Source organism: Mchenga conophoros, linkage group LG10 (assembly GCF_057382185.1).
Source record: "Mchenga conophoros isolate Kocher_MC1m ecotype Shallow Benthic linkage group LG10, M_conophoros_male_GT1.1, whole genome shotgun sequence".
Classification (NCBI taxonomy): Eukaryota; Metazoa; Chordata; class Actinopteri; order Cichliformes; family Cichlidae; genus Mchenga; species Mchenga conophoros.
In genome coordinates, this window is record NC_140535.1 from 33,984,602 (window position 1) to 34,012,033 (window position 27,432).

At 45.9% G+C, this 27,432-nt stretch overlaps 1 protein-coding gene across 1 annotated transcript in view; it reads right to left on the reverse strand.

Annotated features, from left to right (window-relative positions):
* Window positions 1–703: 703 nt before the first annotated feature.
* The window catches only part of wwc1 (WW and C2 domain containing 1), a 45,343-nt gene continuing 18,614 nt past the window's right edge, over window positions 704–27,432 (reverse strand). The window contains exons 5-22 of the mRNA XM_085289878.1: window positions 26,749–26,828; window positions 21,615–21,744; window positions 18,182–18,328; window positions 17,837–17,907; window positions 17,285–17,530; window positions 15,567–15,656; window positions 13,945–14,600; window positions 10,077–10,194; window positions 9,722–9,892; window positions 9,088–9,280; window positions 8,803–8,895; window positions 8,169–8,218; window positions 7,847–8,048; window positions 7,445–7,615; window positions 7,276–7,368; window positions 5,983–6,213; window positions 5,663–5,781; window positions 704–5,555 (exon numbers count right to left, since the gene is read on the reverse strand). Coding sequence (XP_085146004.1) covers window positions 5,489–5,555; window positions 5,663–5,781; window positions 5,983–6,213; window positions 7,276–7,368; window positions 7,445–7,615; window positions 7,847–8,048; window positions 8,169–8,218; window positions 8,803–8,895; window positions 9,088–9,280; window positions 9,722–9,892; window positions 10,077–10,194; window positions 13,945–14,600; window positions 15,567–15,656; window positions 17,285–17,530; window positions 17,837–17,907; window positions 18,182–18,328; window positions 21,615–21,744; window positions 26,749–26,828 — 2,928 coding nt within the window. The 3' untranslated portion in view covers window positions 704–5,488. The remainder of the gene's footprint in view (window positions 5,556–5,662; window positions 5,782–5,982; window positions 6,214–7,275; window positions 7,369–7,444; window positions 7,616–7,846; window positions 8,049–8,168; window positions 8,219–8,802; window positions 8,896–9,087; window positions 9,281–9,721; window positions 9,893–10,076; window positions 10,195–13,944; window positions 14,601–15,566; window positions 15,657–17,284; window positions 17,531–17,836; window positions 17,908–18,181; window positions 18,329–21,614; window positions 21,745–26,748; window positions 26,829–27,432) is intronic.

Consider the following 27,432-nt stretch of genomic DNA (forward strand, 5'->3'; position numbering starts at 1 on the left):
GAAATGTCAGAAAATGAGCACAATAAGCTGGTGTGTTTGCATGAAGAAAATCTTGGTCTTGAATCTCTTTACCTTTTACTTTGGTTGGAGAGTGACTGGTTTTGTCTCAGGATCAAATCTTTGCTTTTTTGTAGATGATGTGATTCCGCTCATATCAGCTCAACAATACAATGTATTTAAAAAAATAATTAAAAAAAAAATCACTTTTTTTCCTTCTCTCCAGTTAATGACTGGCATGTAGTCCTAAAATTGTCAGCATATAATAAAAGAAAAGGGCCCAAGTCCAGAACCCTGTGGTGTCCCACAGGAGTAATTAAGCTAATTAGACATGCAAGCCAACAATTTAATGCCAAGTTTTCAGATACCAGCATTTTAATAGTCATCTTGAAACCTCTCTTGATCATTAGGATTTCAGAGAAATAAAATTGCCTTTATCATCTCTGCTATCATGGATTTCAGGACAGGAAGAAAAACACACAACACACGAGTAGAAGAGAAGAACTTTTTTTATATGTTGTGAAACTACAAAACATATCGTTTGTTTTTTGTGCTGGTGAAATATTTACAACTCTGGTCGACAGTACAGTGTCTGAGAATAAAATTCACAGCTTTTCAGGACTCTTACGATAAAAAGGAAAAAAAAAAAAAAAAAAAAAAAAAAAAAAAAAAACAGGAAAAAAGCACCCCACCCCCCCCACCCCCTCAAAAAAAAATCAAAAAAAAAATCACAGAAGTGCAATAAATACATGCAGTGTGTTTCTCGTAGCCGCCTGCAAACGCATCACCGGGTTTGAACAGATTCATCAGATAAAAGAAACAAAAAAGCACAAAAAAAACAAAGATTTGCCTACGTGATGAAGAAGAATCATTTGTGGCTAACAGCATTTGTTTTTAAAAAACCTACATTCCTTCATCCAGATGTTTCAAATAAACGAGTCTTTTTTAATCAGAGGTTAACCGCTGAATTCCTATAGGTCCAACCTACTCGAGGAGACAGAGGACAAACAAAAAACGGCTAATATTAAAAAAATGAAAGTTCCTCCAAGTCTTCTTACACACCCACCGACGGCGGCTCGGTTGGACATTAAACAAAAACATCTCCAGAGCTGCAGTGAACCCGCTGCTCGCCCTGCAGCACGCCCAACTCCGTAACGTTCGTTCAGTTCTCAGTGCGAACAGTCGCCACAAACTGGAATCTACAGCTGATCTGCACTCTGAGAACAACGACGCATTTCTCGTTACCAGCTTTTTTTGATTTATATAAAAAAATACACCAGACGGCGAAAAAAACATGCAAAAGCTCACGAAGTGGTCTGATGAGCAAGTGTACGATTAAAAGTAACTTTTTGTAATTCCCCTCTGCAGACTAACTAAAATGTTCACCACCAGGGGGCAGTGTTTGCTGAATGAGTTGAGCCTTATTTCAATGATAAAAAATGCTCAGTGTGCAGATCAGGTCAAAGCAGCAGTTTCTTCATGTTGTCTTTAGTTAATTTTGGAACATTTACAGTATTTTTTTTAAACCCTGAAATTTACATCAAGTACCTTAAAAAGAAAAAAAAAAACATCTGGCTGCATCTTTACGGTGACATCAGCAGTCTGAGAGTAAACCAAGGGAAGTTTCAGGATGGTATTCACTGGCAGGTGTTAGCTTAGCTTTAGCACCACATGCTAGCAGCTCACTATTTCCAGCGTCTGATTTTCTGTCGTGCCGTAGCAGAGGGTAAAATTACAAAAACACCTCGTGACGAAGGGGTTTGAATCGTTTTACGTCAGAGGACGGGGATCAGCTTTTAAATCTTTGGTTTTGGTCTTTTTCACTGACTGTTCACACTGATGTCGGGCGATGGTGTCAGATTCACATCCTACCGAGGCTCTTTCAGAAGTCATTCGTGTCTCGTTATTTCAATCTTATTACCTTTTTTAAACATACATTCTAGAAAAATATATCTACTCCTACCTGGATGTGGTGGGACTATCTGACGCTTTAATGAGGACTGAAAACACTCACAGAGACTGGGCAGCAACAGGAAGTGGAGATGACGAAGGTAAACGGTCAAATTGGACAATAAAAAAAACCTCAATCATTTCCTAGAGCTGCTGTTTCTCTACACAGAGTTAAAAAAAGAAGAGAGAAACATCTGGAATGACAGCAGCAGCAGCTTGGTTTTCGTCAGCTACGTTCTTCTTTACACGGGGAATGGAAACACGAAGAACAAAATGCACCGACACCATCAGCCTGGTGGCCCAGCAAGAAGGAAAGTCGGACATTCAATAGACAGCCGCTTATTTCTGCATTCAGCAGCTACAGAGTGACAACATCAGGCAGTCACAGGCACTTTAGTGACCATTCAAGGCCCAGCGTTCATTTTTAGCTCCATTTTTGGTCTCCACCACCTGAATAAATCATCTGCTCCATGTTCAGCAGGTAGTTTATAATCCCACATTTTGTAATAATCTAGAATTCATGTTAAATGTTTTCCATGTGAAGAATTTTCCACTTTTTAAATCGTTATTTTGGAGAAGACTTCCTGACACATGCCAGTATGGAGGATCAAAACCGCCAAAATAATAATGGAACAGCAAGCAAATTAATAAATAAATTACAAATGTAAAAAACAATAAAATTCTTCAACATTCAAGGCATTCAATTATAAAATGTAAGACAAATATCTGTTTACTGACCTTCCCTGTATTTCTGCATAAAATTAATTTAAAAATATTAACTCATGTCACATTTTACAAATTAATAAATACCTACATGTATCTATTTTTTCGAACATTTAATGTCATTTTATTATTCACTCAGTCACATATTTTGTTTATTTTGGCACCTTCAATCCTCCATATGCTGAAAAGTAAAAAATTTCCTGTGCCAGATTTCTGTTTGCTTGTTTATGTAAACACTACATTAAACATCAGTTTATATAGAACGTGTCAGGAGTCTTTGGGAGTGACGTTTTTCTAATATTTACCAACTCCTGAGGCTCTTTAGCTGCTCAATGCATCGATAAGTTCACTGAATGTGTCTTCCTCCTCGTTTCAGAGCTTCAAACAGACTGAAACGAGGAGAAAAACAGTTTAAATAACCAGCTGAGGAAAAAAAGGCGACATGCTGAGTTTTGCTGGGGCACCACACTAACACCATCCAACAGTTTTAAGTGCAGAAGGTCCAGTTCTAATAGAACTGAATGCTTCACAAACATCCAGTTACAGGTGGAAACGTGAGGGCAGGAAGTCTGAAATTAAAACTGCAAAAACTGATCAGCCAATCAGAGAGAAGCGCAGGAGCTTATGAAGCAAAGCTGGACTTCCGTCTTCCTATTGGCTGACGACTCAGTTTTTTTTCAGTCGCTTCCAGTCAAACAATCATACGATCAATAACAAGTTCACAGTCATCAGAAATGCGTTTGAGATCACTTCCTGTTCCGACAATCAGAAATCGTTCCAGCGTGAGGCAAAGGTTTCCAGGCGTTTAACTTTCCAAAAACCCACATCAAGTTTTTCTTTTTTCAAACTTCTACCTCAACTTTCTTAAAGTGCAAACTACCCGATCAACTACCTGAGTGTTAGTGCGAGTTAGTGCTGTTTCTACACCGATGTGTTTGTGTGACGAGAGACGATGATTACGGATTACGCTCAGAGCGACGTGTCTCCTCTGAGCTGCTATCGTGCGGCCACGCTGACGTGCTACGACCACCTGTGCCGTCAGCACGACGTCGCTCAGTTTACAGAAAACGTACAGTTTGTGCCAGTGTTTGAAGATGAAGATAATCCTTAAGATTTCAGTCCAGGTCAGTTTGGCAGTAAGCGTGGCAGCTTATTTTTAACTCTTCGACTCACAGAGAGCAGCTATGCTTTAATAACAGTTCAAAAAAATCCTTCTTTATGGCACACTGGACCTCAGTGCAGCCGCTCAGTTAATCGTCTCTGTGAAGGAAGCTGTTTTAGCCCTTCCCCTTTGAGGAAGGCTTTCTTTTGGGTGGAGCCTGAGATGGCCATATTAGGGAAATCCCCTCTGTGTGACATCATATAGAACTAAGAGTAAAAAAAATGTGTTTGGACAGAATGTTGCAAAATGTTGCCGTCTTCCAGTCCTCTCGTGTATTTTAGTCCGTTTCACTGTTTACAGTACCATTTGTACATGGTACCAATTACTCCTGTATAGTATTTATGTTTATTAGTCTCTAATTCACTTTTTCTTCCTGACTCTTGTGCTGCTGTAACAGGTGAATTTCCTCAGTGATGGATGATTAATAATAAATATGCATCACACAGGAAACCTAAAGAAGTGCGGCGTTAGCTGAACACAAATGCTGCATTTTGGCTCTCTTTGCTCCAGTTTTGGTCTTTGTCACTTTAAAAATCCGGCTCTTATGTTCACAACATAAAAAAAAGCAACTTTTAAGTGCCTCATTTTGCAATAAACTGTAGATTTAGTGCATTAAATCTCTTTATAAATGAGCCATAACATGTGATTTGTTGTCTTTTTGGCCTCTGGACTTTACTACGCCCTCCTTACAGTTTAACAGCGTAGTAAAAACCTATTTAATCGACACTGGGCCATAAAAAACTCAAAGGTATGTTTAAGGTTTAAACAGGCACATGAATGACAATTGGACATGATCCAAAAACTTTCTCCTGCCTGATTGGACGGGATATAATCTGAGGTTATTTAACTTTACTTAATCTTTAGCGTCTCCTTAAAATGAATCTGACTGGATGCTTCCTGTTGAAATGCACCCTGGGAGTTGTAGCTGCCCTGCTCTAAGAAACAGCTGCTTGTTTTTTGTTCTGATCATTTAACCAGCAGAAACTTCACGTCTGTGTAGAAAATAACCTGACCTGGATTAAAAATCTTAAGGATTATAACTGCGGCGATTCGTCTGCACAAACATGTTTTAGTGTTTCACTGTTGTTGTGTAGGGAGAGCCGCATTTAAAAACAAATACAAAAATTAAACACTGTGCTGTTTGTCTGCTCAGAAAATACTCTAATAATAAAAAACTAATCCCACATCATCTGAAGGTCAATATTAAATATCTTTAAGCTGCAGCTGAATTTTCCTTTGAGTACCATTTTTGATTTTGTGCCATTTTCAGTACAAAAGTCTTCGTATGCTCATGTGTGACTGTATGATTCTGTGCTGGAATGATTTTAAACACCTACGAGTCTAAGAACAGCAGGTTAGTAACAGGAACAAAAACAAAAGTGGAAACGAGAATAAAAAAGGAAAAAAACAAAAGCTCCAGCAGTGCTATCGCTAATTTACAAACAAAGACTATCCACATTAGAAATGCTGAGCTCTTTAAAATTACTCTCTCCACGGTTTCAAAGGTTTTTTCCTACTTATTATTATTATTATTATTATTATCAGTGTTATTTTTATTATTTATTTTAATTCTTCATAATACCGCCAGACGTTTGCTTCGTCGGTGAGGGAACAGCAGGGAACGACTCCGGAAGGAAAATACTTTGAAATGCTTCTCTACACGTCGTCGGCCGGCAGGTCGGGGATGCAGGTCTTCGCTCGTGTGAAGAACGCCATCTTCTCTCTGAAACCACACACAGCAAACAGTGACATCATCATCGTGCGCGATGAGGTCGCCACCTTCAAACTGCCCCACGAATGAATCTGTGGTGGTGACGGTGCTTTTCGTACCTGAAGGTCTGCACCTCGGGGACCTCTTTGCGGCTCTGGCCTCTGATCTTGTGGACGTCCTTGGCTGCGGCCTTCATCATTTTCTCCACCCTCTTCTCCTGCTGCTGCTCCTCTCGAGTCTGAAGAGAACAAAAGCAGAGAGTTTTTATTCCAGCGGGACAACTATACTGTGACAGTAAAAAAAGAAAGAAAGCGCCCTCTGGAGGATTATCTGTTTCATCTGCACATTGAGAGCAAACGAGGACACAGACACTGATTTCACCATGTAACACGTGGACAGAGGCTCCACGGGAGGCCTGGACACTCAGCGGTAAGTTCACCTGTTTCTCGGCCTGCCTGAGGAGCAGCCGGAAGCGTTCGTCTTCTTGGACCCAGGCGGGCAGCTCTTTCTGGCCCTGCTGCCTCGCCTTCTCCAGCTGCGTCTTCAGCTCCCGCAGCACCCGCAGTTCCTGCGCCAGCCGAGCCTGCCGCGTCCGGGACACCTGCAGGTCCAGCTCCAGGTCCAGAGAGGTCCGCAGCAGCCCGTCCAGACCTTTAACGGGTACAGGAGGCTGAGAGAGGATGAAGGGGCGGGGTTAAGTGCCGAGGACAAAACACAAATTTGCTGGAAAATCATCGACTATGAACTGACGAGCTCTTAAAAATGTGACAGACAATCTGACAGAAACTGAACGAGTGCCACAGTAACACCATCGACTTTCTGCCCGCTGCAGCACAAACTCACAACGTCACAGTGCTTCTGCTGCCTGGTTCTGTCAGTCAGACAGGCTGAGTTTGAGCCGAGGGCAAAGAAAGAAAAATGCATAAAGAAACAAACCCAAAGCTAACAGAATCCAAACATCAGGGTGAGGCTGATCTAAACTTAACCAGGGCTGGACCACAGCTCGACGCACACAGTCCTGCTACGTCTGCGCAGGTTTAAGTGCAGCCATCAGCGATGAAGCCTGTAAAGTCCTCGATTTCTGGAGGGGGCTTAAAAGTCACCCGAGTGTTTAATAACACCTCAACCTATTTGCAAATACTGTCACCAACACCTGCTGCCGTGGAGCCCCGAGAGGCCGAAGCTGCTGCCTCGACTTTAAATTAATAGAAACTGGCAAATGTCAGCGCTGCATTAAACATTCAGACGGTCATTAAATATTAAGAGTCGCTTCACTGGGAGTCGTTAGGAGGTTTAAAGCCTCACAAAATGCAAATTGTCTTAATGCGGTCAGCAAATGTGAAGGTATTACTTTCAAGAAGTCGAGAAGCAGGAGGATCAGAAAGACGAGAGAAACCGCACCACTGAAGCTGAAACACGGGACCCGAGCGTCCCGCGGTTCAGCGTGAACAGCCACGCTCACAGGTGAAGGGGGAGGGGCTAAAATGGCTCATTATAGACAGTGCTGCACCGAAGCTCAGTATCAGATAAACTAGGATTATTATGAACTGTGAATCATGCAAAGCTACTTTAGCAGAGTTACTTACTCAACAAATACCAACAAAGCTTCAATGACGAGTCTCACAAAGGAACTACTTTCTTTTGTCTACATCCGCCACACAAAGTAGGCGTGACGCTAGCTAATGTATAATGGTTCTGCAGTGATGCAGAGGTGAGGGGGCGGAGTCTTTACCCTCTTCATGCGCATGCTGCGTCTCTCGGAGGCGTTTCTGACAAACGGGGACTTCTTGGAGAGCGTGGAGCTGTCGCTGTCACTGCGGTTAATCTGCGAGGACAAAATCGAGCGTTTAATGAGGTCGCAGCGTCACCATCGGCGCAAATCCTGCGTAGGTCTCACTTACCCTGCAGATGTACTGGCTCTGAGGTCCGGGCGAGAAGGTCTTGGAGCGGATGATGGTGTTGCCCCTCATGAAGGGGTTCTGCTGGCGGACGTCCGGGCGCCGCTCTTTGGGCCGAACCACGGAGCAGTGATGCAGCGACGGCAGGCTGTCCATGCTCGTCTCCTTGTTCACCTGTAGGAGAGAACCGCAGCGGTAACGAGGACGCTCACCGACCGAGGCGCCGTCACAGTGTTAGTTCTAAAACTGCTTCTGCTTAAAAACAAACTCGAAAAAGGTCCACTGGAACGGGAAGTGATTCTTCTTCTTCCCCTGCTTAAATGTCAGCGTTCCCAATTATCAGAGAAGAAGAACTCTAAACACAAAGCGGCTCGTTGACCTTTAAGCTGAAATAAATGACGTTACCTTCTCTGTGATGGCGGCTGCCGCCACCGCCGTCGGAGGAGGAGGGGGGGGTTTGGGCCCCTTCTCCTCATCTTCCTCCTCCTCTGCTTCCCATTGGCTGCTCTCGGGATAAAACTCATCCTCGTCCTTCAGAGGCCCCGCCCCCTCCGTGCCGTGCCCTTCGTCGTCCTCGAACATGTCCGCCTCCAGAGGCTCGCCATGCCTGATGAAGACCAACCACAGACACTCGTTCTTACTCGCTACGCCACCATCGTCTTCCTCAGACTGAACACGAGGCTCGCTCATAGTTTGCATCACTCAGGTTTTCATCCTCAACACTCACCACTCGTCATCCTCAGGCCCTCCGGCTCGGTCGCCGCTGGAAACGTGAGTCTGAAACACAAACAGTTGCATCAGGACTTTTTAATCCTCCGATCACTTCAAACATTTTTTAGATCATTCAACAACGACATCCCCGTCACACTCGTAACACACACAGCATTTATGTCCCGAACAGTTTTCCACACTGATTGTGCAGCAGTAGAATTCCTCTTATATCCCTACTGCAACCAACATGGCGTCTTACTTTCTATCCCTTTAATCTGATTTATGTATTTAGATTGAAGCTCGGTGATGGATATTCTATTCTATTGCATTCTATTCTGTCTCACTCACAGCTCCACCTTTAAAGACTTTTTGACCTTTTTATTGACTCGTGTATCAATTTAATGACAGAAATGTGTAAAATTGTAACTGTTACTTTTCCTCTTCCTTCTTCATGTGCGCACAAACGACTTTATTATTACTATCAATATTTCCTCACAGGGACGTTAAACTCATGTTGTGACTCACTGAAAGCATCTAAATGTGAAAAAAGGACATCTGGGAACTAAAATGAGAAGAATTAGTTTTGAATGAAACTGGAGAGGAAACGAAGCACGGCTCATTTCTGGGCCGCTCGCCGGGCTTCTGCTGACCTCGGGCAGGTAGACACGACTCAGCAGGTTGTACCACTTGGTGCACTTCTCCTCCGAACAGCTGACGTCAGCGAGGCTGATCTGAGCTCCCGCCTGCAGCGAGGAAGAGGAGGAAGGGAGTCAGAGAGAGCGTGAGCATGTATTAAACTGTGTGTGACAAGAACCTCGTTAACAGCTGATTAATTAACAGCTGATGACCTTTAACAAACAAACCGTGAGATCCTCGATGATTAGTGAACATTATCTTCTTTTTTTTTTTACAGTGACGTACGAACTGAAACTAACCAGACACTCTTCGTGGCCCGACTTGCCGGTGTCGCACACGTCCACCCTCAGGGTCTTCTGCCGCAGTGCACTGTGGGATATCTGCATGCCAAACACCTCGTTGAACTCCACGGCGTCTCGAGGTGGCGAGCTGCGTGTTCGGAAGAGGCAGCGAGTGGCCTCCACGCAGGGAAGCACCGCCACGCGTACATACCTGCAGGAGGAAAGGGCAAAGGTCACGCGATGATGTCGCGATGTAAATTACAGACTGTACACTAAAGATGGACGTAGCCTCCATGGCATCAACCTCTGGTTTAGTTTTTTTACTTTGGAGAAAAAGTTTGTTTACTTTTTTATTAACTTTATTACTTCATCACCTAAAGGCGGAGCTAAAGGCGGAGCTAAAGGCGGAGTGGCTTGGCTGTGTTCTGGGATTATACTTACACGTATTTTAGTTTTCTAACGTTCATTATGATCTCAGTAAATAATCATTTTAGTTTTAGATCCGATTCCATAAAACTGCCCCGTAGAAAAGAAAAAACGACCGTATTGAGTTTTTCTGTTGAGCGCCTCAAACACACGGCAGCGTGGCAGAGGCCATTAAACCTGCTGAGATACGTTCGAGGGACAGGAAACACAGACTGAGACTTCGTACATTTTCTGGTCGGTCGGCAGACAGAGGGCGCTGCAGTTGGACAGCTGCATGACGTAGACTGTGAAGCGCCGGTCTCTGGCCTCGTAACGGAAGCCGAGCTGCACCTGAGGGCAGCCGGGCGCCAGGCGGTCCTCGTAGGAGCTCAGCAGGAGGTCAGCGGGGAGGCCGGGTCTGCGGGAAACAGCACGCAGAGTTATTTTAACCTCCAGCTGCAGTTATGGGAAATCCGTCCAATGCCACTCATTTATTAACAAACTGTAACTTTAAATTTCTGAAACAAAGAGCCAGACCAGGAAAAATAAAAGCGTAACAATACGAGGACAAACCTACAACCTCAAATGTAAAACCTTCGTACTTGCGCTCTGACGGCTCGTACACGCCACTGTCGCCGGCGACCGACTCGTCGGACACGGCCGAGGTCACCCCAATCTTCTTTGGCCCCGCCCCCGTTCCTCGCAGCTCGGAAGCTGAGCCTAAAAAAACCAAAAGAAGAGAAATAAATAAATAATTTGATGTGTAATTGTAATCTCCATCAGCTTTGCACGAGTCACAGTTCAAAATCATCCTTCAATAAAGCGCTGAAAAGCAGAAACAGCGACCACGTGTGGCGTCTTTGACTCCCGCTCGTGTTATTTATGTGCAAGTACAAAACTAAAACGTCCAAACTGTAGAGAAAAATGATGAAACCTGAACACGAGTCTATCTGATCCCTGAGCTGAGGTCAATGAAGTGAACCAATCAAACCTGGCCTGGAGCTGCACTGCAAACAACACATTCAAACTAATATAATCAATAATCTGTGGGCTGCATGTGATGTGGACCTGAGAAAGGCTTCAGGCTCGTGTGGCTTCAACCTGATAAGAGCAGGAAACCAGACACCAGGTGCAGCTTTCACCTGAGCCTGACTCTCACTGCCGCTCTCTCATTAACCACACAAAGGTGCAACAAGCTGCAAAAAACGTAAACATGTAAAAAACTGTTTCTTTTTTTATTTGAATTAAACTTTCTTTTTCTCCTCGTCTGACGTTTTCTTGATTGTTAAACACATTATTCAACAACACCGACCGTCACTGAAGTTAAAAGTGTCTCTCGCAGCGGCATTATTTCATATTTTAACTATTTAAGTGAAACTCAAATAAAGAAGTAAATGGGGGGAGGGAGATGAGGGTGGTAGGGGTCACGTCCAGCAGAGATTTGGGGAATTTTTGCCCATTAAAGCCCTCGTTGCTGGTCCCAGTCAGTCTGACATCATGGCGGGACGTCTGCGAGCTCAGGTGGAGGCAAGAGCGCCACGAAAGACGTCGGAGCCGACAGCAGATCAGGAGAGAGACAAGCCGGTAACAAAAGCAAAGGTAGGTCAGCGCTCAGGTGCAGAAAGGGGCCTGGGAGGGGAGTGAAACGTGAAAACATCACATTCATCGACTCACTCGGTCCTAAAACAAACACGTCAGGCCCACAGGCCCCGCCTGATCCAAAACACAAGACAAGACCCTCAGAAGTGTCCTTCTAAACCCTGAAAATGTTGCTCTCTCCGGTATTTATGACGTTACGAGGGATCAGAAATAAGAACTGATCAATACACCGGCACCAGGCTATCAGCTGATATCGATATCGTATCAGCATCAATAACAGCCAATAAAAAAAAATGTAAGAGTAGAAGAAGAAACGGGAGAAACATGCGTGAACCGTGTTACAGGTGTTGATGTTGCATAATTTGTCCTGTAGAGGGCGCCCTGCTGCTGCTGCTGCTGCAGGCTAGCACAGCGTAAACGAGCAAACGAGTAATCCAGCAAAACAGGATTAAACCCAGAAAGGACTCGTTAATAACGACACTAACAAGCGTCAGGCAAAGATGTTTGTGTTTTATGTCCCTGAAATGTCCCACATATCGAATGTTTTAGTCGCCAAATACAAACGTCAGCCTAAAAATCCTGCATCTGTCGGCCGCATCAGAAATACAGGAAAAAACCAAATGATTGTACTAGGGCTGCTCGATTATGGCAAAAATGATAATCACGATTATTTTCACTGAAATTGAGATCACGATTATTTGACGATATTTATTTAACCCTTTAAGACCTACTATAGAACCAAGTCCACCAGAGCTTATATTATTATTTTTTTTTACATGCTGTAGTGCCATTTGTGGGAGCATTTCAAGTTGCTATACATCAATACAACTGTTATAGCCCATATTTTAATAATATGTATGCATTAAGTCCATAGTAACAACATTAATTGCAAACAAGTGCAATAAACTACAAAAAAAATTGAAAATCGTTTTTGTTTTTTTACATATATTTCTACTTGGAGAAATTTAAGAGGCTTATCCTTCAAAACTTTAAATACAAAAAAAGTTGCAAAAAATAGTTTACAACAACAGGAAATTTATTTTGAGTGTCTTCATAGTTTTATTTTGGAGATACAGCAATTTTTATATACTGCAGGAAAAACAAAAAAACAATCCTATGATGCAAATTTGCAAAGAAAACAGCAGGTGCATCAAAATAAACTATTTCCAGCAGTGCAATTCAAGTCCTAAGCATCCCAGCAACTATTCAGAAAAGTCAAACATGACTTATAAAAACACCAGTATAGGCTTTTAAGGCCTACAAGTAAAAAACTAGATTTTCTGCGAAAATGACGTCACTTCTGGTTTCGGGCAGGAAATGCGATAGTTCCCGTTGACGTCTTTTTCAAAGTGGGAAGTGTTAAGAACAGCTGATGGATCGGCAAAGCGTGTTTCTGGAATATTATGTTTTTGTTGCTGCAAGTGCTTTTTATGCACTTTTTGCAAAGCTTTATGTGGAAGCAAACCATGACCTAGGACAAGCTGATGGCATCAGATGTAAGTACAACTCCTCCGGTTTCATATGCAAAACAAATTATTGCGCTAGCTTACATGGTTCAGGTTCTACAGGGATTTAAAAATGGTTAGGCAAAACGGAGCGTGCTGCTCTGACCGGCTTTAAAGGGTTAACAATAACAATGTATTGAATAATGACTTTAAAAAAGAATATAAAATAGTGCAAATACTGATAACAGTGCAAATGTTTGCAATATAAGAAATAAATGAAAAATGTAAACATCTATGTTTAGTGAACTTTGCAGTGTTGCTCTGTGGTGCAGCTACTACATCCTAGCAAAGTTTACACACTGTGTCTACTTGATCCACGTCTGACTCCGCGAACCCATAATGTTTCCACACCACTGAAGTTTTGTTTTTTTTACCTCTTTTCAACCAACAGCAGTCACTCTCCTCTCCAAATAACTTCTGCTTAGCTTTCCGAGCTTCCCTCGGGTCCTCTTAATTGTTGTGACGCGTGTTCGAAATGGAGAGCGGTGCGCTCGATTTACCACACGGAGCAGCGCGAGAGTAAAGCATGAGGGAGGAGCTAATAATCGGCTCAGTCGTTTTTAATGATCGTTGAAAGCCCAGATCGTAATCGTGATTAAAATTCGATTAATTGAGCAGCCCTAGATTGTACTGAGAGGATGTAGGAGGAGAAGATGAAATATCATAAAAAGTCTTTTTTTAAAGACTGAACTGATTTACCGGGAAAAAAAGTTTTTCAATTATTTAGTTTTAAAATGAATAAAAGTCAAAATTATACCTGAAAAATTAAACTGGAGCAATGAAGCGATCACAGCGATCACGTCTCCTGATGCAGAGAACGAGCTTCAGACTGAACAGCTGCAACCCTAAACCCTCCAGACCTTCACCTCCACCCTCCTCATCGCTGCCAGCAGCCGTCAGGTGTCACACACAGGATTAGATTCCTCATCACGCACACTGAGAGGAGGAGGAGGATTCCTGGAGTCGGGCTTTCTAATAAAGCTTTTTCTCTGAAGTCAAGAGCGGCCTCTGTCACAGCGACTCGTTCCTGACTATGTTTTACAAGTCAGACCTGACTGCTGAGCGGCTGAGAGGCTCCACAGGTCTGATGAAGAGTCACGTTTCCACTCAAACACGCAGCTTTCATTCTAGTTTCTGATGGCGGGCGGTTATAAAGACGGCTCGCTGTCACCTTAGCAACACTGAGGATTAAAAGCGTTCGTCCTCAGTGAGATGAAGACGTGCTTCCAGTTTTTGAAGCCTGAGGAGTTCGTGTGATTGCTGATGCAGCAGGACTCAAAGTGAAACCAGAATCAGTGACTGGGATCAACAACGACTAAAAACATCAGACAGATCGTGCTGTGTAATCGTGCTGCTTCCTGTTTACCTTTGACCTCCTCGCCCAGCCTGCCGTGGTGGTTCTGCTTCTCCTCCGGACCTCCCTGCTCCTCCTGACGCTGCTCCTCAGAGTCCAGCCTGAGCTCCAGCTCGGCCAGCCTGCTGTGGAGCTCCAGGTCGAGGCCCAACCCGGAGCCCCCCGACTGGCCCGCGAACGTCTCGCCTGACAGGAAGGTAGCGTCCGTGACCAGGGGCGAGCACGGCGGAGACAGCGAGGAGAGAGACGAGCGCGGGGATAAGGAGTTCATTGAGCGCGGGGTTTCTGACAGTTTGAGGGCCTGGATCCTGGAAGGCTCCGCCCCCACGCCAGCCCCTGTGCCTCCTCCAGTGTCTCCTCCGGTGCCTCCCGACTTGCTCTGGGGTCTCCCGGCGTCTTTTGTGCCGCTGCCGGTCACCACCTCGTGCTCGTGTATGGTGGTGATGGAGCTGGAGGGCCGGTACCCTCCCTGGACGCCCTCCTGCAGGAGGCTGTCCAGCTTGTTCTGGAAGTCCGGGTCGGCCAGCTCCGGCTGCTCCAGGTAGATGTCGGTGAAGCTGAGGGAGGAGGTGGAGCCAAGGCTGGAGGTGGTGGCCAGCGAGCCGCGGCTGGAGGTCAGAGAGCCTCGACTGCTGCCGGACGAACAGGAGAGGGTGCTGGCCGACAGGCTGAGGAGGAAGAGGGAGGAAGTTAACCACAGACACAATGACGCGTGAGTCGGCCGATCGGTGCAATCGTGTCAACGCTGGAGCGCGAGTCTGTTCACCTGCATCTACAAACACAAGTCCGTTTCTCGTATCTGCGGCGCTACGTCTCAAACGTTAACCCGCTGCTCGGCTTCATTATGATTTCAAAAACATATTTAAAGAGTCTTGGTTGACGTTTGTTTGCTTTGCTTCTTTTCTTTGAATAATTGAAACGACTGTGGACAATAAAACCCGTTTTTTGACTTCTTCATGATAAATAAAAGTCGTCCTCGTCGCTCCACCTCGGCCTCTGGACGACGAGCTAATTAAAGCGTGACGGCTCGTTGACACGGACGCGGCGCACTTCCTGTCCTGTAACATCCACCAAACTCGGGAGGAGACGGAGAAGCCGACAGCGCTCAACTTGTGGTGTTGAGCTTCATACGGCACTGATTTTATATGAGCAGAATAACAACACAAACGCTTTCATCCGTGGGAAACGTTCGGCCGCTAAAGGTTGAATATTTCCATCTGTCGACCGCCCGCTGAGAGCGAGCAGAGAGAAATCTGTCCCACCAACGAGAAACAAACCACGACACAAACATTTAACAAAAACACTTCTGCTCCACTGATCCACATCATTTTTCTGCATCCTTATTTCTACTTCATGTCTTTTTATAAATAAGGTCTTAAAATGAGTGACACAGAGCACAGAGTCCGTTTTACGTTCCCTTATTTAACGCACTTTTATGTACTTCCTGTTATTTCTGCCCATTTGGTTTAACATATTCAATGCCTGATTCTGTCTTGAGCCTTTATTTTGAAAAAAAAACTGTGGAAACTGAAACTTCAGTCTCACTTCTGCAGATTCTTCCATCATTCTCTGAGTAATCGTAAACTTTAAAGACGTGTTAATTATCTTTAATGAGCTCAACGAGAAGCACGAACCTCTTGAGCTGCGTGTGCAGCATGGTGGCGAGGCGAACGTTCTCCTCCAGCTCTCTGACCAGCTTGTTCCTCTTGCAGTGAAGACGAAGCCTGAAACAACAAGAACACAAAGACGCCGTTTAGTTTCTGCAGTACAGAAACAAATCGATGCCGACAGCAGCTCCTGAACGCCACACAATCTGCAGCAGTTAAGGAGATCTACAGCCTCGGTGCAAACAGACGTCTCCCTTTTACACATTTTTATTTAAACCTCTGACTCCTCGCCATCAGGATCAGGACACCATGGAGACACCGCCATCTTCTCTCCGCATGTTAACAACCCCTGCAGCAGGGTGACGTCCTCCCCGAGGCCGCTTACAGCAGGTCGAGGTCTTTCTCCGTCCTCTCGCCACCGTCTTATCACAATAAAGCTAGGACATCTTTTATTTACAGTGTGTGCTTCTCCACCAAAGGCATTCAGATAGTTTTAACTAGTAAATGTGCATTAAGGACATTTCAGGAGCTGTTAAAGGAGCTGCAGAAACCCTGCTGTCCACATGGAGGCAGACCTGAGCAACACTCAGACTGAACCGCCCAAAATCTTTAACCAGAACCTGCAGGTGTGTGTGTGTGTGTGTGTGTGTGTGTGTGTGTGAGTCTGTGTGTGCGAGTGTGTGTGTGTGAGTGAGTGTGTGTGTGTGCGAGTGTGTGTGTGAGTGAGTGTGTGTAAGGGGGGGAGAAGGTGGACTAAAAGAGGTTCTTGTTCTTTGTGTCGCCTCTCAGGTTACAGGAACAGGAGACGCAACACAAAGAGAGTCTGAGCTCAGGTAGAGTCTGACCTGAACAGGAACAACAGGAGTCCTGTTGGAGGATGAGGAGGAGGAGGGGGGGGGGGGGGGGGGTGTCTGTGGTATTCAGGAAATGTGAAAGTGGTGCTCTACGAGGCTAGGAGGGATGCAAGGGACTGATGATGAGGAGGAGGAGGAGGAGGAGGAGGAGGAGGAGGAGGAGATACTTTATGCTCTTTGGGGAGGGCTGACGTCTGTAAAGGTCAGCTGCATCACCAGCTGGTAAGGACATAATGACGCTGTTTACACACACCTGTCATCACCTCTGACCTCCTTTACGCTGCAGCTGCTTTTTAGTTTCTGCAGATGCGTTCAGGAACTGAACCAGCAGGTGATTGATGAGGCGCTGCCGTACCATCGGGCTCTTCGTACAGGTCGCCACCGCGGATCGGCTCCCGGCCCCGCACCCTCTGCAAGTGCACGAGGTTCCTCATCGCTGCACCGTGCATGACGAGCAAAGGTAAATCACTCCCCGCTGGAGTTGCATAACACACTGAAGCTTGCGACTTTGTGCTTTTTATACCGCCTCCAGATTACAGGAGGTACACCGAGGGAACCGCACTCACAGCGAGTCCTGCTGCAGCAAACCACAGGAGGAGGAACGGTTATCCGAGCACGGCGAGAAAATACAAATGTCACACAGCAGGACGCTGACAACCTGCAGAGTATAACCTGCAAACCCAGACGCTCCCTGAACGCATCACACACAAACAAAGTTTTGGTAAAGTGCGTTTTCACACTAACGACTGGAACCGAATCCTGGTTCTAAAAGTCAGGAAAAAATGAAAGCCGCGGTGTCAGGGCGACGTTTCTCTGGGTTTTGAACTGTGATTTGTAGCATCAGCGCTCACCCTGCAGCACACGTTCTCATTACAGTCGTACATTAATCACCTTTCGGTCAGCGCCTTGCTCTGGTTGTCTCTGGCGGCCTGCAGGTCTCGCTCCAGCCGCTTCTTCTCGGACTCCAGCTTTTCTGCGTCGTTGGGCTGCAGCCGCTGCCGCGGGCTGATGTACTGCAGCTCCTTCAGAAGCTCCTCCTTCTCGTTGATGAGGATGAGGCGGTCCCGCTCTGGGTCCAGCAGCCCCGGCCACGCCTCGCTGTCCAGTTTGGCGATCTGCACCTCGATGGTGGCGATCCTGGGAGAGGAAACGAAGGAAACAGTTTCAGCTTTTTCAACAGAAATCGTCGTTCCAGCCGTAAACAAACGTAACACTTTAAAATCACCTTTAAGCCCAGAATCAGGCAGATTATCAGGAGCAAACAGACTTTAAATGCACCGCGACGTCTCGCTAGTTTGATTAAATCTCACATTTTTGTGCTGAAGATCAGACTTTTTCATCTCAGAGATTCTGAGGGGTTTCCTTCTAGTATCCACCTCCAGCCTCATCATTATCTAAGCTCTACATTTGAATCAGCTGACAGTGTGAGAGACAGACGGTTACCTTCTCTTGGCCTCCTCGTACTTCAGGCTCACACGAACCTTCTCGGCCAGTTTGTTGCTGCTGGTCATGAACTGAATGAAAACAAACGAAACAGCACGATGGAGGTTAAAACTCAACGTTTTACTGACAACACTCATTGAAAACTGTGGACAGTGTGAGATTCCACTTCCACTAATGTTCCACAACAACAGCGTTCGACCATCTTGACACACCAAAGAAGAAGAAAATAATAAAGAAACTAGCTGTGGAGTTATAAGTACACTGGATTATATTTGACAATTAATTATGGCGAACAGTCATAATCAACGAGTTCGTGCCCTGGACGCGCTCCGGCTCGGGGCTTACCTCGGCGGGGATGTCAGTCTGCGAGCTGGCGTCGGAGTAGAGCCGCGGGACGGACAGGTCGGAGTTTGCAAGCGAGGTGCTGCTGCCCCACAGCTCCTGCTGCGAGCCCGAGTCCAGCCGGAAGCCGTCCTTCAGCACCGCCAGTTTCTGCAGGAACACGAGACAAACAGAGAGGGCGCCGAAGGTCACAGCACAAACCGCAGCGAAGAAAGAGGCGCAGAATCACGACAGCATCGCAGAACGCTTAACAGCCACCATCATCATTATTGTTACTATTATAAACCTTTAAAACCTGCGCATATATTAAGTGAATTACAATTTATGTTTGTGATTTATTACATTATTTCAGTATAAAAATCACAGAAATAAGACCATCGGATTCCACCTGCGTGAGGGTGTCAGTCAAATGTTTGTGAGCCCGACATTCCTTTCAAATGCTCTGACCTTTGCCCTCGAGTCGTATTCGATCATCGAGGAACTGAAGCTGAGAATCATTTATGAACTGCAGCCTGTTTGCACAGAGCCACTCAGTGAACGCCGCTCAGGGCAAAGGGCAGGCGTGAAGGAGCGACTCCTGAAAGTGAAAAAGGAGACGCTGCTTTTGTGTTTGCGCTGCAGCCGCTAAAGCCGCCGCGTTCCCTTTCATCTTTACGACCACGATGAAGTCTGCGGTTGGTTTTGAAGTGTGCTGAGGATTGCAGCTTATCCCCGCTTTTATATGGAGCAGAAAAATAACACTACACCTCCATCATTACAGCATTTACAGTCCCACAGTTTTATCTGCAGCTCCATTAACGCGTGAAACGCTTTAAATCAGCTTCTCTGCAGATCTGTCAGCTGAATGTTGGTGCTACCAAATCTCCAGTTTAACCACCTCCCGAAGGCGTTGGACTGGATTCAGATGTGGGGACTGAGGAGGTCACTGATCTCCTGCCCCGTCCTCCTGCAGTCAGCCGTGAAGAGCCGAGAACAAACCAACACGACCGGACGACTGGGCGGGACAGACTGAGTGACTGAGTGCCTCCCCAGACCTTCACTGATCCACCAAACCGGTCACGCTGAACGACGGTACAGGCAGCGGAACGTTCTGCAGACCCTCCCACGTCTGACACATGTGCTCAGGGTGTGGCCTCTGCAGGGTCCAGGTCACCTCACGCTAACAGCAGCGAAAAGACATCAGTGTGAAACTGTCCCTGTGGGGTTTGTGTCATCATTGCCCCTCTGGTGCACCTTGTTAACGTCATTCAGGCCAAAGCAGCTGAACCTGATCAACACCCCCCTCTGATACTAACTGATGACATCAGACTTCATGCAGTACTCCGATAGAACAGGATTCCTTTAATATTTGTGTATATACTCATATTCAGAAATAAATGTGTGGTTGTTGACATGCAGATATACGATGTGAACACACAGGAACAGACAGCCTGACAGACGGAGCTGTCAGCTGCAGATGGTAGAGGGGGAGGAGGAGGGAGACGGACAGAAGGAGGAAGGCAGCAGATTATTTATTATTGAAGACACTTTCCTCCTCCTACCTCCGAAGCAATCTGCAGTCACAGCACACCTGACGGTTTCCATCTTTATGTGCGTCGCAGTGAATTTTTACAATGATGCACTTCAAATGCACACGTCTGCACCCTCAGCTCCGTAAATTACCACCGCATACGTTTTCAAGTCGTTGCATCAGAGCCCAAAAAACGACACATCAAACACTCGAAGTTCGTCTCAGTGCACACCTGTAAACAAACCCTCATCCTCTTCATGCAACTTTAATCCCCCTGCAGCCGTGGAGGAAATATGGACGAGTTAATGCTGTAATGAAAGGACGTGGAGGAGCGAATGGGTGCCGGGAGATACCGGCGTAGGTCGCCATGAGGCCGTCATTCATGCAAAACAGAGAGCTGCAACCTGAAGCTGTGGGAGAAGAAAAGCAGACCGAGCGGCCTTTAAACGGCTCGACACACATGACGGCCTGCAGGCTTTTTAAAAGTCACTTCAGCGTGAGTCACTGTGTACATAAGATACAGTACATGAAAACAAGATAACAGAGAGCCTGGAGCTGAAGCTACACTTCAGGACTCGAAACCTCTTTAAAAATGCCTTAGATTAAAATTAGGATCAACTTTTTGTGCAAACACTGATACCAGTTTAATATTAACAGCGAGGAAGAATGAAAGCTTTGTTCACGTTAACGATAATTAAACACGTCCGTTTGCTCCTCGAGCATTTCAGCAGCAGCTTTAACCACCGACTTCTCCGCGAGTCAACCGAGCTTTCCATCTCTGTAATCCAGCCCGCCGTCTTCTTTTTACCTTCAGGTTCCTGCCGCCGTTATCACCCCGGTCCCGTGGTCACCAACGGGTGGATCGCGGTCCAGGTCTGGACCCATCTTTACAGGCCCAAGTTATTTTAATCTTTTGTCTTTATGTTGGTGTACGTACAGACGAATGCTTTCTAACTGTGTCCATGTGATGCTGCTCGGCCAATCACATCAATTACAGAGTGAAAACAGAAAAACAGGAAGCAGCTGAGCTAGTTCACTGTAAATGCATCTGATGGAATGAATAAAACCTTAGAGGAGCCTCTCCTCATCATTTAAATGTATGTTCTTTGTTGTATTTGACAGCTCGACTGCACGCAGACACTGAATTCTTTAAGGCTGTTTTCCTCTAACCGGACCTCCTTAAATCGTAGCTGGATCCCCTTCCGTTGGCCGAGCTGGGTCTAACCCTCAGACACTTGTATTTTTAATGCTTTACGTGAGTGCTGACGTACCAGCCCGACGTTGCCTCGCGGTTTTAACGGCGTCAGTCTCTCCCACTTTACGATGACGTAAACAGCTGCACCGCAGACGTTCAGACGTTCTCTTACAGAGTGAGAAATGCCAATCACATTACTGCGATACAGAATGACACCTGATCGTTTTTTTATCGATGCCTTTGACTGAACTCACACGGCGTCTGCTCCACGAACACTTTAAGACCATCGCCTCTGTCCTCGTCATCATGTGACACACGTGCACAGCTGTAAGATGAACATACACGATGCTCCCAGCTCGTCTAAACTGAACTCAAACCTTTAACCAAGCCAAGCAAGGTCCTGCGTCCAAAAGTTCAGCTGCACATTAACATCGAGTGCCCTCCTGTCGATGAACGAAAGGAGGAAGAAAGACGATCCAAACGCCGGCGTGAAGCACATAGAGTCAAGGTAGCTCTGTGGTTTTATTTTGAAAGGTCACGCTCTGCTGAAACATCCTCACAGCTGTCTGATGTTTTTAACCGTTTATTGGTCCAAACTGCTTCTTCACGCAGGTCGAGGTAGATTTATCATCTCTCCAGACGTCCCAGAGTAACTGTTAAGCCTTAAATAAGCCATAAATTACACGTGAAGCCTGCTGAGAGTGTAAATGTGAGAAGTCCAGGCTTCCTACCTGCATGAGCTCCTGCTTCTCCTTCTCCCCGGAGCTGATGGCGTCGCGGATGGAGCGCACCTCGCTGAGGATGGCCTGGGCCTCCTGCAGCCTGTAACCGGACGGGCTGTTGGACACCTTCTGGTCGATCCTGGAGGAGGAAGAGAAAGAGGAGGAGGTCAGTTAGGATTCAGATTGAAAACCAAGTGAGCAGATGTTTGTTCACTTAGCGGCGCTTTGATACAGGGCCAGAGGAAGCTGCTCAGCGCGAGCACGTCACTCAGCAGTCTTCTCACCTTCGTGGTTTCCAGTAAAAACACGTCATTCAACATCTATCGGCTCTGACTTTTTACTCTTTGTGGCGGAGCGATACACATCGAGTGTAAATGTCAGGGACGAGGTTTGGATTCCACTCATGACTGTAAATCGAGCTCCGATGAACCGAGCTTTGATTTTTCCCCCAGTTTCGGGTACGTCGCGCCCCACAGGTGACCTCAAGTGAGTCAGAACTGAGGAAGCCGACAGGGCCGCGTTCTGACATTAAATCGGAATAATTGTGTGAAAATACGGTCAGGATGTTCTCCCACAGCCGTCCTTTCTCACAGGCATCACAAGCTCAAACGCAACCTTACTGCCCTGCAAAAAATACCATTTACTACGCCATAAATGTGCAACAGTCTTGTATAATTTAGATGGATTCATGAATCCCACGCCTTGTTTCAGATTAAAAGACTCTTCCAGCTCTACTGGTGAACTCATAACTGTCACTGGTATGAATGAGTCACCAGTTTATCAGCCAACGTGTAATCAGGCTGTTGACTACATCAAACCCTCTGCAGGAAATGGTGGCCGGTCTCTGAATCGCTCAGGGAGGCGGATGAGGTCCAAGCTTCGCCTCGCTGGGTTTTTATTTGTTTCTGTTTGTTTTTGCTGTGAAACAGCTGATGGGACAGATGTTTTCAGGACGCGAGTGAGTGTTTAATCCCTCCTCTAATCGGCCCACAGACCTTTCAAATATGATGGATGATTTATTCTATATTTTAATGAGAAATTAAAAATAACAACACGCTCAGTCGTGGTTGATATTTTAAAAACCGAGCAGTCAGTGGAACGTGTCAGTAATTCCAACTCTAACTACGACGAGGGTCGACTGTTGGTTCAGGTGAGACGCAGGATCCCTGTCACGGCTGCGAGTGCAGCTTGGCTGCGCTCGGAGGCGGCAGCAGCAGCCGTGTAAAGCCCGTCATCGGTAAGTCATGCATGCATCTGAACAACCGGCCCGTCCACATTCTTCAGAGAGGGAAGAGGGGAGGGAGGATCGGGCCGAGAGGGAGCGAGCGAGCGAGGGACAAAACAAGGTAGAGCAGGAATGAGGAAGCGAGCAGGGAGGGAGGCACTTGTCTGTAACAGGCCGAGGGGACGAGTAATCCTCTGAAATCCCTCTCAGACATGGACTCATGTTCACTGAAAGCAGCGCTTCAGATCTAAACGTGCACACACACACACACAGATATATATATAATTTATACAGGAGAGGAGTGTTTGCTGAAGGGGGAGGTGCCCTCTGGGTTTTTATGGTCGAGGGAGGTCACCTGGACCTGGTCATCAGCAGGTCCTGCTCCCGTTTGGGTAAACACGCCTGACACATGTGACCTCAGACTCACGTCCGCACTGAAACCCGCAACTTTAAGGCTGATTCACGGTCACGAGCACGTTTGACTCCGAGTCCTGTCAGACGAGGGCGGGCAGCTCATGAAAATCACTGTGCTTGGTAAGTAGTGTAGTATATTAATCAGCTGTAATCTTTAGGCTCCACCTTTAATACCAAATATAACAACACGTACTTCAATTTACTGAACAGCCATTTATCAATAAACTGAACACATGTATTCAGATTAATCACTTCATATATTTGGACTATTCTCCTTTCAGCTCAGTGTGAAGCTGAAACATCGATAAAGGTTCAAATTAATCTCTGTCTAATTTACAATCACAGGCACATCTGCGAGGTTTCCCTCCATGTTAACAGATTATATTATAATCCTCTACGAGAGCAGGGATGTTGGGCACCTGTCACATCAGCCCTGCCACTTTGTCTCAGCCGGTCTCTGTATTATGACAGACTGGATCAAAGAGCGGTTGCAGACCTGCTGCCGTCTACAACATCCTGGACTTCATTGCATACAGTGTCTGTTTTCCTGAGTGTGCCTGAAGTGTTCAGAAGAAATCAAATCTTTTTCCTTCGAGCTAAAAAATGTGATTTCACGTCAAAACGATCCCAGTCCAGTGTTTTTCTCCTTTAAACATCCAGATTTGTGTGTAATGTTGATGTTTGATGGGACAGCCTGGTTGTTGAATTTGTGGGGAATGCTTTACTGCATCTTTGGTTACAATACTTGCTTGGATTTGATGCATTTATACGTTAGAGCTTGTGCAGGAGCTACAGGTGGATCTGCTGCGAGGCCTCGTTTCCATTTTTCAGAGCGCGGTCCAATGAACGAAGCTAAACTCAAGTCCCGGGAAGCCTGCGTTTACTTTTGGGTTTACATTTTTCTCTCTTTTTTTGCTCGTAAACTTTCACTCTCGTGTGTGGCAGTGAAAACTTATCAGGAGCCGAGCATGTGGCTGCATTCCAGTCTGAGCCGGGGGGGGATTGGCTGTCCGGACGCCGTCTGCGTAGCGAGTGGAGCGGGAGGGGAAAGTCGCGGAGGAATGCCGTCCGACCGCTCGCTCTTTAATCCTCCTGACACTCTCACTGTGCCGTGAGGGGCAAGACAAACAGACCCAACATTCCTGTTCGCACACAGAGGGAAAAAAGCCTCGGCCACTTTAAGTTCATATTCGGAGGGGTGGAAGCAGGTCAGAGGCGAGCGCTCACATCTGCATTGTTCCTGATAGAGTTTAACGATCAGAAGGAATGTGTGATATCAGCCGAGGCGATAAGTGGCGGCTCGTTTACACCACTTCAATCTCCACTTTCATGTTTACAGTTAGACAGACACACACACACACACACACACACACACACACACACACACACACACAGGGGCAAATTCCAAACATCGCTTCACTGTGATGCAGACAACAGAGGAGAGCACGGCGACGATATCGGTCAGAATCTGACACGTTCATGAATTCATGTGACGTGTTTTTCTGATTCTCCTGATCTCAGCTAGAAGACGCTTGTGTTCATTTTATTTATTTATTTATTTATTTTTTCAGTTTATTCATTTTTATTGTTGCCCGTTTTGTTTTCTTGCCGTAGCTCAAGTGCTTCGAATGTAGGGATGGGTATCGAAACCCGGTTCTTGTTGAGAACCGGTTCCCACTGTTTCATTTCCTTGGAATTGTTTGCCATTTTTGCAAACGATTCCCTCATCGATTCCAGAGCGTCATTTACCTGGCAGGAAACACGGCGGCTCAAACGCTCAAAAGTTTGGTTATACTTTACGAGAGCGGATGACAACAGGGCAACTTGCAGTACTTGCAAAGTAGATATTTCATTTAAGGGAGGAAACACTACGAATATGCAAAAGCATTTGTTCACAAAACACGCGATGACCTTAAATGAATGTCGTGTTTTTAATTCCGCTCCGGACTCGTGAATCTCAACCCAGCAGCAGCGATAACGTTTGCACGTCCTCTCCTGTTAATGCGGCAGGTAAATAATCAACTAACAGTGCATATTATGTTAGCGCGATCTGCCTTATTACAAACCTGCCATTACTGTGCATTTAGGCGACCACGATGAGACAGACTGAGTCTGGCTCAGATGCTGGCAGTTCTCGCTGCAGTCTACCGGCAGCGTCTCCTTTCAGGCCAGGATATACGAATGTCACCGAGCAGTGACTCAGTTTGTGGTCAAAGGCTTTCACCCGTTTGCCACAGCAGATGATTTTCAGTAAGTGAATGTGTTTAATTGTAGGCAGGGACATTACTGGATATTCTTGTGTAATTGCTACAGAATAATTTATGTTATACTTTGTTATTGCTACAGAAGAATATTTATTTTATTATTTTACATTTACAATTTTTTTCCTGGGGACCCTGTGACACCCCATTGAAGAGCCGCAGGCTGTGGATCTCTTAAGATCTCACTGTTGGGTTTGTAAGGCCATGTTACTCCTAAATTTCTATCTTGTTCAAAGAGAAGATATAAAACAAAGTTCTAAGCTAATCTTCTTTTTTAAAAAGAGTTGATAAGAGAATCGATAAAGAATCGAATCATTAAACAGAATCGAAAATGGAATCGGAATCGTGAAAATCTTATCAATACCCATCCCTATTCCAATGATAAAACTTTAATTTCAGACTCTTGAACTGTTATTACTGCATAACAGTTTTTTTCCATCCATCGTGAAGCTTTTCCTCCCAGACCAGACATTTGTGTTAGTGTTAGATTTTTGAATTTTCTGGAATAAAACACAGGTGGTGGTTTACTCTGGATGAGGAACAGGAAGAATGCGAACGATAGCCCTGATGATCTGGGATCTACAGTAACCTGTGGTGAATGAGTTGTTTGTATGATAACCTGGTATAATATTCAAAACTGCACCTCAAAAAAGAAAAAGCCCTCCAGATTTCATCAAACAGGAATATTAATCCTGTGTTTGTTTGTGCCCGAAACGTCAACAAGAACTCGAGAACGGCTTCGGTCACACAATCTGAAATCCTTTTGTTCCTCGTTCGGGACGTCACACCAGCTCTGAACAGCACAAACATGGCTGCGCTTGATTTTCAGCCACAGCATCAGTAAACTTCCTCTTTGGCTGACATGTCGATGCAAACCCAGAATGAAAAAGTGAAAACCTGCCCAACAAACTAATATCGAAACAGCTGAGCATTAATCTTTAGGACGTGGCTGCTGATTGTCTCTCCGGGTGGAATTAATCTACCTGTCTGCCCTTTAAACTGGGCTGTGAGACTGAGGGAAGGTCACTCAAACACTTTCTATTCATGTCAGATTCTGACCGCCTCGCAAATTAAATAAGGAGCCGAAAAAGGTGAGGACCGAACCCCCCAGCCGGCTGCTCGCGAGCACGCCTGTCAGCACTGCCCTTCAGCGAGGAGGACGGACTCGCTTTGCACCCCTCTGGACTCCAGCAAGGCAATCGAGGTAACGCAGCAAGAAGACACGGGAAACTTCAAAACTCACTCTTTGAGCGTCTCGAAGCCTTGCTCTTTGTACAGCAGCTCCTGCTTCATACAGGCGAGGTCCCGCTTCAACTTGTTCACCTGAGAAGAGGCAGAGACAGGGTGAGGGTTAGAGACCAAACCTCCAGGACCAAAACGTCTTACATCTTTAAAAGTGGCTCACAAATATGGAGTTTAATGCTTCAGAGCAGCTGAGCTCTGTGTGTTACCCTACAGGTGTTTAAACAAGACATTTCAGACAGTTTTTTCTACTCTCAGATCTGTATGATGTCACAGAGAGGGGCTCTCTCTTTATGGGGGGCAACCAATCAGAAGAACGTTGGCTTAAAAGTAGTTGGAGTGAAGGCGACATGGTTTGTATCAAAGGGAGCCCAGTATCAGGCAAATAAGGATCATTCTGAACCGTGAGTCATGCAAAGCGGCTCTAAAAGAGTCCAAAACATCTCACGAGGAAAGAATGAGTTTGGTATGTGGTCGTGCTGCTTTGAACAAATTAAAATGCTGACTATGTGGGGGGGCGTGGCCAGAGTTCGACTCAGGTGACTCTTCAAGCGCATAGTTGATCCACAGCCAGGAGGTGTGTGTGTGACGCTCTTTGTTTTTCCCCTTTCAAGATGAACAACAGCAGGGTTTACACCAGCCTAGGAGGCCAGAAAGCTCAACACCCCCACCCTGCAGCGAAGCG